The sequence below is a fragment of the Felis catus genome, chromosome D1 (genome assembly GCF_018350175.1).
Source record: "Felis catus isolate Fca126 chromosome D1, F.catus_Fca126_mat1.0, whole genome shotgun sequence".
Lineage (NCBI taxonomy): Eukaryota > Metazoa > Chordata > Mammalia > Carnivora > Felidae > Felis > Felis catus.
The window spans coordinates 26,690,134-26,706,608 of NC_058377.1; the positions used below are offsets into that span (position 1 = coordinate 26,690,134).

The 16,475-nt window shown below is 41.3% G+C and overlaps 1 protein-coding gene across 5 annotated transcripts in view; it reads right to left on the reverse strand.

Annotated features, from left to right (window-relative positions):
* The window catches only part of PRDM10 (PR/SET domain 10), a 103,177-nt gene that overhangs the window by 62,428 nt on the left and 24,274 nt on the right, over positions 1–16,475 (reverse strand). For 3 of the 5 annotated variants that reach the window (XM_019811558.3, XM_045038529.1, XM_045038527.1), the window contains exons 2-3: positions 3,616–3,803; positions 1,183–1,347 (exon numbers count right to left, since the gene is read on the reverse strand). In XM_019811558.3, the coding sequence (XP_019667117.3) occupies positions 1,183–1,347; positions 3,616–3,684 (234 nt within the window). In that variant the 5' untranslated portion in view covers positions 3,685–3,803. Of the gene's footprint in view, positions 1–1,182; positions 1,348–3,615; positions 3,804–16,177; positions 16,389–16,475 lie in introns of all 5 variants that reach the window. The other 2 variants (XM_045038526.1, XM_045038528.1) reach the window with 2 other exon arrangements.

Consider the following 16,475-nt stretch of genomic DNA (forward strand, 5'->3'; position numbering starts at 1 on the left):
TCAGTCAGAAAAACAGGTGACTCTTGATCTCCGGGTTGTGAGTTCAAGCCCCACCTTGGGTGTAGAGATTACTAAATTTAAATAAACTTAAAAAAATTATCATAAGTCAAACATCTAATTTTTCTAGTAAGTCAGACATTTGTACTTTTCTTCATAATCAGACATTTAGTAACATAGTAATAAACTAAAGTTGGGCTCTTTACATAAACTATATGACCTTATTTTAATATATTTTAATATAGTTATGTGACTAAAACGCAGCAGAGGCATTCTGAAAGTACCATCTGACTATTTGGTGATTTCACCTTCATATAAATTTGAAAGGTATTAATTAGGTGGGCCCTGTTTCTTCTTGAGAGTGACTAGACTCTCTTGATTAAATATTGGATGAGGGTAAATTTTTATTACCAGGATTCTACTATAAAAGTATGGAACTTTTTTGTAAATACATTTAGAAGTGCTCTGTGCATTCTAAAGTGGTAACATACAAACTAACAAATATTTGTGGGGGTTTGGGGTTTTTTTGTTTTTTTTTTTTTTAAAGATTGTATTTTCAAGTAATCTCTATACCCATGGTGGGGCTCTAACTCACAATCCCAAGATCAAGAGTCACATGCTTTTCCAGCTGAGCCAGCCAGGTGCCCACCCATGTATATATATATGTCATGCATTTGGAAACTAACACCCCAAGTCACTGAGAAAAAAATAAAATAAAAGTAATTCTAATTGTGCAGCATTTACCTTTGCTTCCATCGCAGTTCTACAAATCAGTAAATTAATAAATAGTAGTTAATAAGCTAGTAGGACTTTTTGCTTACACATTTAACTGAAATAGTCTGTATGGTTTTCACTGATCTGTCTTTGATTAAGCTATACGAAACTAAATGCCATTTTTGACCTGGTTCTTGATACAAAGAAAAGTAACAAGTTGAGAATCAATAGTGACTGGGACAAGAACTCATGGGAAGGCAGTGCTCTAACTCCTTATCACATTTAATTTAAATAAACAAAGCACATCTTCCTCTGCCAAGATAGTTATAAGCTCCTGAAGAGCACAAATCTTATCTGAAGCATATCATACATCACCACACCTAGCACAGTGACTGGCAGAGAATGAACACAGAAGTCACTGGTGAGTTAACCAATTAACAAACGAACTACAAACAATAATCCTTCACATGCCTGTGCAGCTTCCACAGGATGGATGTACACCAGCGTATGCTCAGGACCGTCCACTGAAGCGTAGGAGGCACCATCTGCCGTGTATACCACCTGCTGGGGTGGACGAACCTGGTCATCGGTGTAGACAATCTGAGCCACAGTTCCAGCGTCAGGAACAAAGTGCACCTGGGGCAAAAAGCAGCAAGTAGGTAGAAAGTGTCCTTGTAGAACAAAACCAATCTCACAAAGCTGTATGGCTGACCAAGCACAGTACACGGCTGCATTTCTAAAACATCCCCAATGAAAGAAGAATTGATACACCTTCATCTACACTATTAGTGACTTGGAGACAGGATCCAATGATCTTGTTGTCAGATCATTTACTGCTTTATATTAAGCAACTGATATAAATCTCTCTTTGCCTCGAATGTCCAATGCAGACATCTCTTTTGGGGAGTCCTGAGGGGGCAGTTAGCTAAACCTGGAAATGTGACTGAAGATTCCTGGTTGTCGATATGACCAAAATACAAAATACAAATTATTCTGTAATATAAAAAAATGTCAACTCAAAAGCCAATGGCTCTCAACACATCATAAATATCATGCTTTATAACTAACAGCGCCTTTCGGGAGACACATTAACACAAGGTCACTTTCTTTCCTACGTGTTTTTTCACAATCCAAGTCTATATGGACACATGTCAGTGACCGTTTGCTAAATCAGTGAGTGTAACTGAACTCTTCCTTGCCAGTAAGGAAATTCTAATCAAGCACTTTCAAGGGGTTTTGGAAAACTATTGCAGTTATCACCAAGGTAAGTAATTTTCTATCTACCAAGAATTAAAGCAGAAACTGAATTCTATAAAATGCTTTCTGAGTAGTCAGCTTTGGAGGTTTGAATTCTTGAAGGCTGGAGCTTGGCACATAGCCTGATGCCTGATATTGAAGGTATGGAAGCAGATGGCCAAGTACACATTTTGGGAGAGAAATAATTTATGTGCTGATACTGAAGTTAAGTTGGGATCTTTACTCTTATATCATTTTGGCTTCAGACCTAACTTGTTTTCTTCCAGTGTTCTCCAGTGGAGAATAGTAGATTCCAAAGATGAAATAAGCAAATCTAATCCCCAGAAAGAAACCTGGGGACCAAACAGAATCAAACCATCAGAGAAATAAAACAAACCTCCACTTCTATACTCAGTGATTAGTCCAGTTTCTACACAAATTTGATTGTCTATGAAGATATAATTTGTCTATTGGAAGAATTAAGCTTATAACATATTTGCAGTTTTAAGTGCTACATGATAATTTTGTGACTTTAGATTTGTTCATTAACATCAAAACTTGGTCTCCATCACTCAGCACTTTGCTAAATCAGAGTTCTTGGCTAGGAAAAGAATCAACTGAGAAGGGGGACTTCAATGAGGGGTGTTGAGCTCTACTATCTGGTTACCTACAAATGGGGACCCTGTTTCTGAATGAACTACATTTTTGTTTATAAACAAAATACACCAAAATGCATAGCTACATGAAAATTGTCTTCAAAATGTTTTCTATGACAAACAGCACAGTTTTCTCAGTTATTCCGCTAGAAGCATCACTAGAACGTTTGTTTGTTTGTTTGTTTGTTTTTAAGTATTGAAGATCAACTTTATTTATTGTAACATTTGTCATACTACTTAAGCTAAATGAAATGTGTATATTTAAGGATCTCAATGTTAACTGCCTGGTTTTGATTATAATACTAAGGTTATGTAATTTAACAAAACACTGAATTAAAATTGCATATTTATTACAATGCTTAAAAATCAAGTTTTATACTTTGGCCACATATGGTTCCATATGACTGCTGACTGTTCCCAAAATTCAAATCCACACCAAAAAAGCAGACATTTGCCTTCGCTAAGAATATTCAAAAGAACATGCAGCTGGCTATGATCACAGTCCAAAAGGCAGTGATCATCCATTATGGCCACATTTTAGTAAGTGACTAACCTCCAAAGAGGTTGACTCAATGGGACCACTTTCAATTAGACCTTTACATTCTGAATTTGAAAGAAAAGAAAAAGCCACTCTACAGACATACTTTGTGCTTCATTACACGTGAAGAATCAAAACCCTATAGGAGATAACATAAAAGAAACACACTACAGTTGGAGGCTTTCAGTGCCAATAACATAAAATAAAACAGTGAAACAAAGTATGACGATAAGTTGCAGAAATGGCAGAGAAGCCTGTAGGGGGGGTCACAGAGCTCCTCTAAATCATAGTGACTCACACTGATGGAGCATTCAAAGTGCTAAAACCCTCCTTATTCCTCCTGTGCAAGTCCTGTGTGCTGCTCCCTCCCAGCTACTCATCCCTACAGAGAAGCTGCAATTTCTATAGCTGTCCGCAAACTGTACCCAGCTGAAAAACCGTTATCAGTACCAAGCTGGAAAGACCACTCTTCACCTGTGCAGCATTCTCTTCATGTTCTGCAGATGTAGACCACACGTGTGAGCTGTCATCTTTGGAATCCATCCTTCCCCCTACTGGACAGCTCCACGTCCAGGGCACCTAGAACAGCACAGGGTGGGGGACAGTCATCTGTCCACCACGCGCGTGTTCATGAAGGACAGAAAGACCTCTCTGCAACATGCCTGAAAAGAGAGAGAAAAGGAACCACGTCTTTAAATAGATAAATGCATTTTAGTAAATTACAGTTTGAACCACAGAGAGAGAAAAAAAGAGCTTTGTAAAAGATAACACACCTGGACAAAAAGGTAAAAATGGAGAAATTATTTATAATGATAATACAATGTATTGCATGCTTGCTATGTTCTACACACTCATTAGATAGGTGTAACCCTCATTTAAAATACTGAAGGTCTGGGGCGCCTGGGTGGCGCAGTCGGTTAAGCGTCCGACTTCAGCCAGGTCACGATCTCGCGGTCCGTGAGTTTGAGCCCCGCGTCGGGCTCTGGGCTGATGGCTCAGAGCCTGGAGCCTGTTTCTGATTCTGTGTCTCCCTCTCTCTCTGCCCTTCCCCCGTTCATGCTCTGTCTCTCTCTGTCCCAAAAAATAATAAATAAACGTTGAAAAAAAATTAAAAAAAAAATAAAATACTGAAGGTCTGGGGGCGCCTGGGTGGCTCAGTTGTTTAAGTGTCCGACTTCAGCTCAGGTCATGATCTCACAGTCTGTGGGTTCAGGCCCCACGTCGGGCTCTGTGCTGACAGCTCAGAGCCTGGAGCCTGCTTCGGATTCTGTCTCCCTCTCTCTGCTCCTCCCCTGCTCGCTCGCTCTCTCTCTCTCTCTCTCTCTCTCCCTCTCTCAAAAATAAATAAACCCTCATCAGGGAAATACAAATCAAACCACACTGAGATACTACCTCACGCCGGTCAGAGTGGCTAAAATGAACAAATCAGGAGACTATAGATGCTGGAGAGGATGTGGAGAAATGGGAGCCCTCTTGCACTGTTGGTGGGAATGCAAACTGGTACACCCACTCTGGAAAACAGTGTGGAGGTTCCTCCAAAAATTAAAAATAGATCTTCCCTATGACCCAGAAATAGCACTGCTAGGGATACAGGAGTGCTGACGCATAGGGGCACTTGTACCCCAATGTTTATAGCAGTGCTTTCAACAATAGCCAAATTATAGAAAGAGCCTAAATGTCCATCAACTGACAAATGGATAAAGAAATTGTGGTTTATATACACAATGGAATACTACGTGGCAATGAGAAAGAATGAAATATGGCCTTTTGTAACAATGTGGATGGAACTGGAGAGTGTTATGCTAAGTGAAATAAGTCACACAGAGAAAGACAGATACCATATGTTTTCACCCTTATGTGGATCCTGAGAAACTTAACAGAAGACCATGGGGGAGGGGAAGGGGAAAAAAAAGTTACAGAGAGGGAAGCAGGCAAACTGTAAGAGACTCTTAAATATTGAGAACAAACTGAGGGTTGATGGGAGGTGGGGGAGAGGGGAAAGTGGGTGATGGGTATTGAGGAGGGCACCTGTTGGGATGAGCACTGGGTGTTGTATGGAAACCAATTTGACAATAAATTATATAAATAAATAAATAAATAAACAAACAAACAAACATAAAAAAAATTTTTTTTAATACTGAAGGTCTGGAGTGCCTGGCTGGCTTCAATAGCAGAGTACACGACTCTTGGTCTTGGGGTCATGAGTTCGAGCCCCATGTTAGGGGTAGGGTTAACTTAAAAAATAAATAAATGAATGAATAAATACGGAAGGTCAACAATGTGGAATAGAGAGGGGAAAAAAGCTAACGGTAGCTCTCTTAGCTCTGCTGATAAGGAGAATGAAGTTCCTGGATGGTAAACACAGATAAGTGATGGGTTCACATGCACTCCTGAATGCTGCACGGCCCCAGCTCAGCTCTCCCCTGCACACTTGCTTAAACACTGACCTCCTATACCCCCTACTTGAAATGAATAGCAGAATCATAAAAGTCACAAAACAAGGGAAAAATGGCAGGCAAGGAGGACTGAGTTTTCTGAGTTTTCTAAGTTCACAATTTGGTGAACACAAATGTAGACTGTTTCCCATTTGGTCAATACAGGAGCAGTTAATGAACAAATCACAAGCCTTACTAAACATCAACATGCACTAACTCTGCATCTTGAAACCCTATTGTTTTCCAAAATAGGCGTTTTAAGGAAATCAATCTTCTTGGGGTGCCTGGGTGGCTCAGTCACTTAAGTGTCCAACTTCAGCTCAGGTCACGATCTCACAGTCTGAGTTCAAGCCCCACGTCGGGCTCTGTGCTGAGAGCTCTGTGCTGACAGCTCCGAGCTTGGAGCCTGCTTCGGATTCTGTGACTCCTTCTCTCTCTGCCCCTCCCCCGCTCACACTCGGTGTCTCTCTCTCTCTCTCAAAAATAAACATTTAAAAATTTTCTTTTTAATTAAAAAAAAAGGAAATCAATCTTTCCTTTTCATAATGATAAAACACTGACATATTAAGAGTCACGTGAGATTTGCTGTTTAATAGGGCAGCTGTGCCTGATACACATCCTCCCACCACCCCATGAAAGTAGCATACGTAAACAGAAAAGGTTAAAACTGCTCAGAACACCATTAAACCAAAGGTAAGGAAGACCAGATCCAGTCAGAATTTTCCCCATTATCAATGTAAATAAGCCAAGAAGCACATTCTTAGATTGTACATGTTCCAACCTCTGAACCAGAATAAGACCCAAAGAAGAAAGAAAGAAAAGACGGGAACATCCAATGTCTGGGCCTTACTCCGGAATACAGGAACTGCCACATCCCAACCGCCTGGCAGCCTCTTCTGACCTTCTGAGGAGACTGTTCCTGCTTCATCTCAGCACTGTCAGCCTTACCCCCACAGAAACCACACCCACCACACACAGTCACCCCCCATACAGCCTACTCTTCTCTCCATCAGAGGGTACTAGAAACAACACCCACATCTACCAACAGGTGCATGTACAAACAAAGGGGTTTGGGGAACTTTCTCATAAATGGAAATGTTCTTTATCTTGTATCTATCTAGACTGGTGGGTAGTTACAGAGGGAATACGTGTGTCAACAGGGGAGCCTGGGTGGCTCAGTCGGTTAAGTGTCTGACTTCAGTTCAGGTCATGATCTCACAGTTTGTGAGATCTAGCCCAGCATCCAGCTCTCTGCTCGGATCTTCTGTCCCCAACCCCCTCTCTGTCCCTCCTTGAGGGTTCTCTCTCTCAAAGTAAATAAATAAACTTAAAAAAAAAAAGTCATCAACCTATTCAATTAAAATATGTGCAAATTAGGCTGGGTGGTTCAGCTGTAAGAAAGCAGAGCCTGGGGCCTGCTTCAGATTCTGTGCCTCCCTCTCTCTCTGCCCCTCCCCTGCTCTCTCTCTCTCTCTCTCTCTCTCTCTCAAAACTAAATAAACATTTATAAAAAATTTATTTAATATATGTACATTATACCCTAAAAAAGTTTATTATTGTTTAAAAAAAAGCATACTTTCCTTATATAACAGTGCCATTTAAGCATGTATAAAAAGACATTCAGGGCAAGCTATACAATATGTGGCTTATAAGTCAACAAAGCTGTTTTTTTTTTTTAAGTTTATTTATTTATTTTGAGGGAGTGTGTAAGCACGGGAGGGACAGAGAGAGAGGGAGAGAGAATCCCAAGCAGGCTCCATGCTGTCAGCCCAGAGCCCAATGTGGGGCTCAGTCCTACGAACTGTGAGATCATGACCTGAGCCGAAACCAAGAATCAGACATCTAGCTGACTGAGCCACCCAGGCACCCCACCTGTTATTTTTCTAAAGGAACAAATATATAAAGAAATCTAGGACTAAATGTTATCAAAGATATAAAGATCTACATGAAGAAAACCATAAAATTGTATAAGAGGATATAAAAGGCTCAGTATTATAAAATCACAAAATGTTCCATACAGGAAATATTTTTTTTAATAGTTTGACAGAATAGCTGCAAAATGGTAGAAAGAATACCTGTATTTCTTCACTCAGACTCACCAAATGGTAACATTTTACCCCGTTTACTTTACCATTCTTTCTTTCTCTCTCCTCCCTCTTTTGCTTTTTACCTGAACTACTTGAGAGTAAGTTGCAGACAATGCCACTTTACTACTAAAATCATAAGTGCCTATTTCCTAAAAATGGGACTTTTTCTCATGGTACTACTATCAAAACTAGGAAGATACAGTGTAACAGTGCTATTGCCTAATTTACAGACCTTATTCATATTTTGCTAATTGTCTGTCTAGTTAATGTCTTTTATGGTGAAAGAAACAACTTTCTTTCTGGCCCTGGATCCAATCTGGCATTGTACACAGTGCGTTCAGTTGTCATATCCCCCCATCCCCTCTGATCTGGAACAGTCCCCTAGTCTTTCTTAGCCATCCATGACCTTGACATTTTTGAAATGCACAGGCCATTTATTTTTCAGGCTGTTCCTCAATTTGAGTTTGTCTGATGTTTCTTCATGGTTAGATCCAGGATATGTATTTTTAGCAGGCATACCACAAAAGAGATGCTGTACCCTTCCTATACAGGAATTTGAGATATTTTTCTCAACGCGGTTCATTGATTGCACAAATACGCAAGTACATACTATGCCAGGCACTGGGATGGAGCAAGGACGAAGGCAGGCTTATCCCACACATTCGTGAAACATACACAGCCTTGAAAGCCTTTCTGTATTTGTTTTCATTTCTAGGAAGGTGCTTATTATTTGAAATCCAAATTCAAGACACACAAAAGGTATATAGCAGACAATCTCCCTACCTGGAATCCATTAACCACTCTACAGAAGTAACCTATATTACCAATCTCTGTCTATCCTTCCACAGATATTTTATGCACGTACAAACAAAAATAGAGGGGTGCCTGCCTGGTGGCTCAGTCAGTAAAGCATGCAATTCTTGATCCCTGGGTTGTGAGTTCAAGCCCCACATTGGACATAAGGCTTGCATACAAGCATACATACATACATACATACATACATACATACATATACTCTCTGCCTCTCCCACCACAAATGACAGCGTTCTATTGATTCTATGCAAAGTAACATCTCTTCTAAATTATGTTTATTCCACATAATGCCCTACCTTTTATATTGTCCCACATCTATATGTCATTTCCTCATTCTTTAGCACAGCTGCATCATTTCATTATATAAATATATTCTAATTCATTTAATCAATCTCTTTTCGATCAACACTTAGGTTATTTCTTTTTTATTATTTTATTTTTTATATATATATTTATTTTTGAGAAACAGAGTGAGACAAAGCATGAGCGGGGGAGGGGCAGAGAGAGAAGGAGACACAGAATCTGAAGCAGGCTCCAGGCTCTGAGCTGTCAGCACAGAGCCTGATACGGGGCTTGAACCCACAAACTGTGAGATCATGACCTGAGCCGAAGTCAGACGCTCAACCGACTAAGCCACCCAGGCGCCCCAACACTTAGGTTATTTCTAATCTTTTACTATTACAAGCAATACTGTGATAATAACTTGGACACTGTTTTACATTTGTTCAGATCTTGAATTCCTTTGAAGCCTCTGAGGGAAGATGCTGAATCATTTAGAGAGGCTGTCTGACTTGTAAGTTGTTATTAGTTTTCAAATTCCAACCGTGGCACACGGTGAGTGAGGGCACAGGGGACACACAGGGAAAAGTCCTTTGACCTGTGCAGAGGCAGTAGTCAGTACAAGAACACAGTGGTTAAGAGCTTGGGCTCTGGACCTGGATTTGGGTAGCAATTCTGAAACATAACTGACCTCACACAGAACACAGAAGTTCTCTAAATTCCCCTTCCATCTCTGTAAAATGGGAATGATAAGGTTATTGAGAGAATGACATAATAAATGTGAAGTGCTTATTAACACAATGCCTCTACATAACACTCACATATTAGCTTTAAAAAAAAAAAAGGTATTCAATCATGTTTCTATCAAATTGTCTGGCTCTCCAATCTCAACTATTAAGTTCTTACAGGCCAAGGAATGTGTGTGCTCACGAGAGGAACTCCAGATCTGCCATGTGCCAGGTACCCAATGATCTGTATGGAGTGTTCAAAGCAATTCCAGTGTGCTAGGGACAACAGGACACCTGGTCCCAAACGGGTGCTCAAGAAGGGGCTCAGAGAAGAGGGCACCTGAAGGAAGGAGAGGAGCAGAAAAGCAAAACAGGAAGGGACGGGACATTTGCCCCAGACTGAAACATCTTGTTTCTAATCTTACCCAAATAAGGGAGTAGACATTACACGGCATAAAACACCAGTAAGCTACACAAGGCAAGGATAAAGGGCAGAAAAAAAGGAAATAACTACTTAGCAGATGTGGAGCAAAACAACGCAATAGTTAATCTACACGTAGGAAAACTTGCCAGTAAAATTTAGCAACGAGGATGTGAAATACTGCTCACAGTCGCATTTCCCAATAATTTTAGAATACCATTAGCAAATAAAGGAACCCAAGAGGGTGAGAACTCTTTAATTCGGAAAGTGTCCGGAATCCAAAGCAGTCCCTAGAATACCCACTTGGTAGTTCTTGTTCTTTAAAATATAGTTATAAACCTATTCAGCTTCTGTAGCTACGAAACTACTTAAAACACCAGTGTGACATTCCATAATTACTTACTGTTTAATAAATTGCTCAAGAAAACTAAATTCTAAAGGGTGCCTGACTGGCTCAGTCAGTAGAGCATGTACTCTTGATCTCAGAGTGGTGGGTTCAAGCCCCACGTTGGGTGTAGAGATTACTTAAAAATAAAATCTTTAGGGGTGCCTGGGTGGCTCAGTCAATTAAGCAACCGACTTCGGCTCAGGTCATGATCTCAAGGTTTGTGAGTTTGAGCTCCGCGTCAGGCTCTGTGCTGACAGCTTGGAGCCTGGAGCCTGCTTCGGATTCTGTGTCTCCCTCTCTCTCTGTCCCTTCCCCGGTCATGCTCTCTCTCTCTCTCTCTCTCAAAAATAAATATTTTAAAAAAATTTTAATCAAATCTTTAAGAAAAAAACCACCTAAATTCTAGACATGACTCCACTACTAAGTAACTTTATATCCCCTAGTATCAGTGTCCCCATTGTAAAATGAGAGTGTAAAGTGGTTTCTAAAGTCTAGTCCTGTCTTAAGCTTAGAGGGTAGGGGCTCAGTCAGTTAAGCATCTGACTCTTGGTTTCTGCTCAGGTCATGATCTCACGATTTGTGCGTTCAAGCCCCTCATTGGGCTCTATGCTGGCGGCTCGGGCCCTGCCTGGGATTTTCTATCCCTTTCTCTCTGCCCCTACCACCCTCACACCATCTGTCTCTCTCTCTCAAACAAATAAATAAAAACTTAAAAGAAAACTGCTTAGAGGGGAAGCAGCAGAATGCAGAAGAAAATCCACAGAATCCCAATTGAACATCCTGGCTCCCAGACTGGCTCAACTGTTCACAGGTATATAACCTTGGCCAAATCACTTACTATCTGCCCTCAATATCATCATATGTAAAATGAAGACCGTAATCACCTCCTAGAGTTATTATAAGGGTTACATGATATATGAAAAACTTCTAGGCACAAGATCTAGCACATAGTAGTGTCCAAATATGTCAACTTTTATATCTTACAGATGAGCTATAAGACTTTCAGAATTTTCAAAACATTTCATGTATTTTTTTAAACCCAGCAATTGATCCAATAACATATGCCCTATATACAAATTTCCTGGATAGTAAGTCTTCTCAGATTTGTTTTCCTTTTTTATTTTTAAAAGCTTATTTTTTAATATTTTATTTATTTGTTATTTATTATTTTTTGAGAGAGAAAGCCCATGCAAGTGTGGGAGAGGGGCAGAGGGAGAGAGAGAGAGAGAGAGAGAGAGAGAGAGAGAGAGAGAGAGAAGAGAGAATCTTAAGCAGGCTCCACTCTCAACGCAGAGCCCAATGCGGGGCTCGATCCCACAACCCGGGGATCAAGACCTGAGCCAAAACTAAGAGTCCAATGCTCACCCAACGGAGCCACCCAGATGTCCCTCCATTTTTATTTATTTTAACTATACAATCCATAGAGTCCTGTTGATCTTTTTTTTTTTTAATATTTTATTTTTTTAAGTAGGCTCCTCACCCAACATGGGACTCGAACTCACGTTCAAGGTCAAGAGTCACACACTCCACTGACTGAGCCAGCTAGGTACCCCCCTTGTTGATCTTGATTTATCTGACATGGGGAGGAAGAGTCCAGGAACTACTTTAGTGCTGTCCAGCATCCTGGTGCTGACAGCCTCCTAGCTAGCGATGGACATCCTTCCATTCCTCACCATTGTGCTTCTTCTAAGGCCTGAAAGAACTGAAACTACAGACTACACTTTGTCTAGAAAATTGTCACCCATCTTCCCTGCTTTTACCCATTGTCCAAAATGTATAGACTTCATTTCCAGGAAAATAGGACATGATTGCATCTCTATCCTCTCTCTAAAGACTTTATTCAACAACTATTTATTAAGTACTTATTATATGCCAGGTACAATTCTGGGTCCTTAAGACCTGGATGGCTCAGTTGTTAGGCGTCCAACTCTCGGTTTCGGCTCAGGTCACAATCTTGTGGTTCATGGGTTCAGCCCCACATCAGGCTCTGCTCTGATAGCACGGATCTTGCTTAGGATTCTCTGTCTCCCTCTCTCTTTGCCCCTCTCCCACTCATGCATGCTCTCTCTCTCTCTCTCTGCCTCTCTCTCTCTCTCTCTCTCTCTCTCTCTCTCTCTCATAAATAAATAAATAAACATAGAAAAAAAAAGAAACATCAGTGTATCAAAAACAAAAACAAGGACACCTGCGTGGCTCAGTCGGTTAAGCATCAGACTTCAGCTCAGGTCATGATCTTGTGGTTCGTGAGTTCGAGCCCCACATCAGGCTCTGTGCTGACAGCTCAGAGCCTGGAGCCTGCTTCGGTTTCTGTGTCTCCCTCTCTCTCTGCCCATCCCCTGCTTGTGCTCTGTCTCTATCTCTCAAAAATAAAAATAAACATTAAAATAAATAAATAAATAAATAAATAAATAAATAAATAAATAATCCTTGCCTCCTTGAAGCTTCTAGTCTAGTTATTTTTTCTTGAATAATGTTGTATAGTTGAAAGTATGAACTTTATAATCAGACAAATCTGGGTTCTACTCTCCCAAATCTACCAGGTGCTTAGTAGCTCTGACATTAGTAAGCCACACACTGATCCCCAGTTTTCTCATCTGAAAATCCAAATGATCTGCCCAGCATGGTTGTTGTTGGAATTAACAATCTATATTTTGTCAAGCCTATAATGCATTTTCCCCCACATTTTAACACTTCTGAATCCATTTTACAACTGTTGTGTCCTGTGGCCACTATCTTCCAGGTGGCAGTCAGGATGTGGATGCCACTGCCTGCTTGTGTGTGACCTTGCTCACAGCCACTCATTAGCTCTGTCCTCGCTTCACTGAGTCATGATGTTGTCAGCACTGGACACCCTGAGTGTAACTGCCATTTTAAATGTCTTCAAAAAGATTACACTATAATTTGGCATTAAAACTGAAAGGCATGGGAACAGCAGCTAAGCATAAATCTGATTAGGGAAGCAAATATTCATCACTGGGAAAATAACCTTAACAACCAAGGGCCAATATAGGACCTGGGGAGACAATGATGGCAATGAATATGCACTGTTATTACTGAGATACGGACAACACTAGCCTGCCACAGATCGAGTGAAAAAACACTGGGATTAAAACTCCCAGAATGGGTACTAGCTGCTTGGAGGAGATTCCTGGAGACAGTACGCCTTCTTTTAAGAAATACTGCATCACCAACACTCTTGATGACACAGAGATACATCAATGACTCTGAGTCAAAAAAGATTCTGAAGAGTCAGACTCTGGAAGTGATAAAATTGGGGGAATACCTTAATCAATTTATTTCACTTACATTTTCCCTTTTATGTGTGCATAAGAGCAACGTGATAAAAATCCATGTTTAAATAAATCTACAAGAGCTCTTTCAGTAAGTATATAATAAAAATTCTAAGCGGCAAAAGCACTTGTATCAGAGCTTAATTGGCAAGGCCTTTTCTTTTGTAACAATACATGAAGCAATTACATATCTTACCATAGACATCTTAGATTCAATAAAACATGGTAACACTTGGGATAACATAGCATAATGATGAACATTCAAGAAATGGTAGCAATATTTTTTCATGCTTTGTGAACATCAAACACATAAAAAGGTGAGCAAAAACCCTGCTCCTGTAGAATTCACAGTCTGGTGGAGGAGACAGGCGGCCCAATTCCCAGCTCATCCCAGTAATACTTGCATGAAAAACTGACCACGCTGAAGAGTAAGGGGAAGGAAGAAGGAAAGATACATGCCTGCTGTTCCAGCCAGTTCACTAATAAGGTTGGGTCTAAACAGGTCAATGGAGCGTGCTACTGTGCTCAGCCTCCCCAAATGCCTGCCCTCCTCCTACTTCCTAGAGTTCCCATCCTGCCATTCACCCCTGAGCCATACCCCTCATCATCCACCAGCCTAGTTCCCACCACCACTGGGCCTAGAGCGCTAAATGAAGCCACTACTCTAGAACGGCCCAGGACTTCAAGTTGAGAGACTCTCACTTCATCACCTGAATGTAGAGGTGTTAGACAAGGCACAGGTCTGCCTTCAAAGGTAGATGTGTACCTAAGATAAGGGTTGAACTATAAACACAATTTCACTTTAAAATGTTGTTATACAGTGACGCCTGGGTGGCTCAGTTGGTTGGGCGTCTAACTCTTAATCTCAGCTCGGGTCACAATCTCAGGGTTCATGGGGTGGAGCCCCGCATCGGGCTGTGTGCTGATGATGTGGAGTCTACTTGGCATTCTCTCCCTCCCCCTCATTTTCTGCCCCCCCCCCACTTGCATATACACTTTCTGCCTTTCAAAATAAATAAACAAAGAAATACATTAAAAAAATTTTTTAATGTTGTTATACATAGGTATTGGGGCACCTGCGTGGTTCAGTGGGTTGAGTGTCCCACTCTTCATTTTGGCTCAGATAACTATCTCATGGTTCACAGGATCAAGCCCTGCATCAGGCTCTGTGCTGACAGCTCGGATCCTGCTTGGGATTCTCTCTCTCTCTCTGCCCTTCCCCCCACCTCCACCACACATGTGCTCTCTCTTTCTCTCTCTGTCTCTCCCTCTCTCTCTCTCTCTCTCAAAAATATACATTTTTTAAACTAGAAAAAAATTAAAAATAAAAATAAAATGCTGTTACACAGAGAGATTAAATTCCATAGGATTATTGGTACATTATTAAAACTCAGAAACATTAAGAATTCAACAGCGGTTTCTGTATTGGCCTGGCACCTTATATGCCATCATTATTCATACGGAAAGAGCTGTCCCACATTCCAGACAGTGCACTTACAAATTAACTTTCCTGGCTTATTACAAACTGACTAATTATCATAAACTGCTGGCTCCTTCCCTGAAATCCAACACTAGACACACCATAGGAAGAAGCTAGAGGGAGACTGACAGATTTGCAAAATGAACATAAAAAGTGTGAGAAATAAAATGGAGGAAGCGGAGTCTCAATCCGGAGAAGGAGCTGTGGATGGGCTCATGAGGGGAACAGAAGGGGACCAGTCACCACAGAAGGGGAGGAGGAGGCAGAGTGTTTGTGTAGATCTCGCCCTAATATTTCCCTGAGCTCCCACTGCCCACGTTGTACCTATCATCACTGCCACGCAGGAACACAGGAGCCAGCCCGGTGCTGCCAGAGGTGAGGAATCCTCAAGGTAGCACAAGAAGGCTGGGTGGCAAACAGAGAGACCACAGGCCAGGTAGGAGACTGGCTAGCTGCCTCCCCTCAGGGTGAGGACAGAAGTGTGCACAGACAAGAGGTTCTTCTGGGGCAAGCAGAATGTGGCTGGGCCCAGAGGCTCGCTGACCTGATACACAAACAACTGCTTATGGTCATTGTTTGATCTTTCACCTTTCTTTTTTTTTTTTTTTTTTTTTTCAACGTTTTTATTTATTTTTGGGACAGAGAGAGACAGAGCATGAATGGGGGAGGGGCAGAGAGAGAGGGAGACACAGAATCGGAAACAGGCTCTAGGCTCTGAGCCATCAGCCCAGAGCCTGACGCGGGGCTCAAACTCACGGACCGCGAGATCGTGACCTGGCTGAAGTCGGACGCTTAACCGACTGCGCCACCCAGGCGCCCCAATCTTTCACCTTTCTTTGAACGAGTATGAACAGCTACACGGTGACTTCAGCTGACCCTTGTATAAAAAGATTATCCCTCAAGAATGTTCACATAGAGGGGCGCCTGGGTGGCTCAGTCAGCTGAGCGTCCAACTTTGGCTCAGGTCATGATCTCCAGTTCGTGAGTTCGAGCCCCACATTGGGCTCGCTGCTGTCAGTGTGGATCCTGCTTTGGATCCTCTGTCCCCTCCGTCTCTGCCCTTTCCCCACTCCCTCTCTCTCAAAAATTAACATTAAAAAAAATAGAATACTCACATAGAAATTAGTCTCCACTTAAAGGAGAGCTGCTTGAGCTTGCTTTAAATTAGTTTCCATAAACACTACAGCAACTGGAATAGGAACTCAGATTTGCTGTATTTCTAGCAGGGCAAGCTTTGGAGTCGGATAGCCTGGCTTAGAATCTTGGATCTGCCACTTAGAGCTTTTGACAATTTGTTTACTCTCTCTGAGCTTCAGATTCTTCAGCCTTAAGGACAAAGAATAAAGTATATTAGGTATTTAATGATAGATAACAATTGTAACTAATGTATGTAATATAAAAACACCTTTGCAT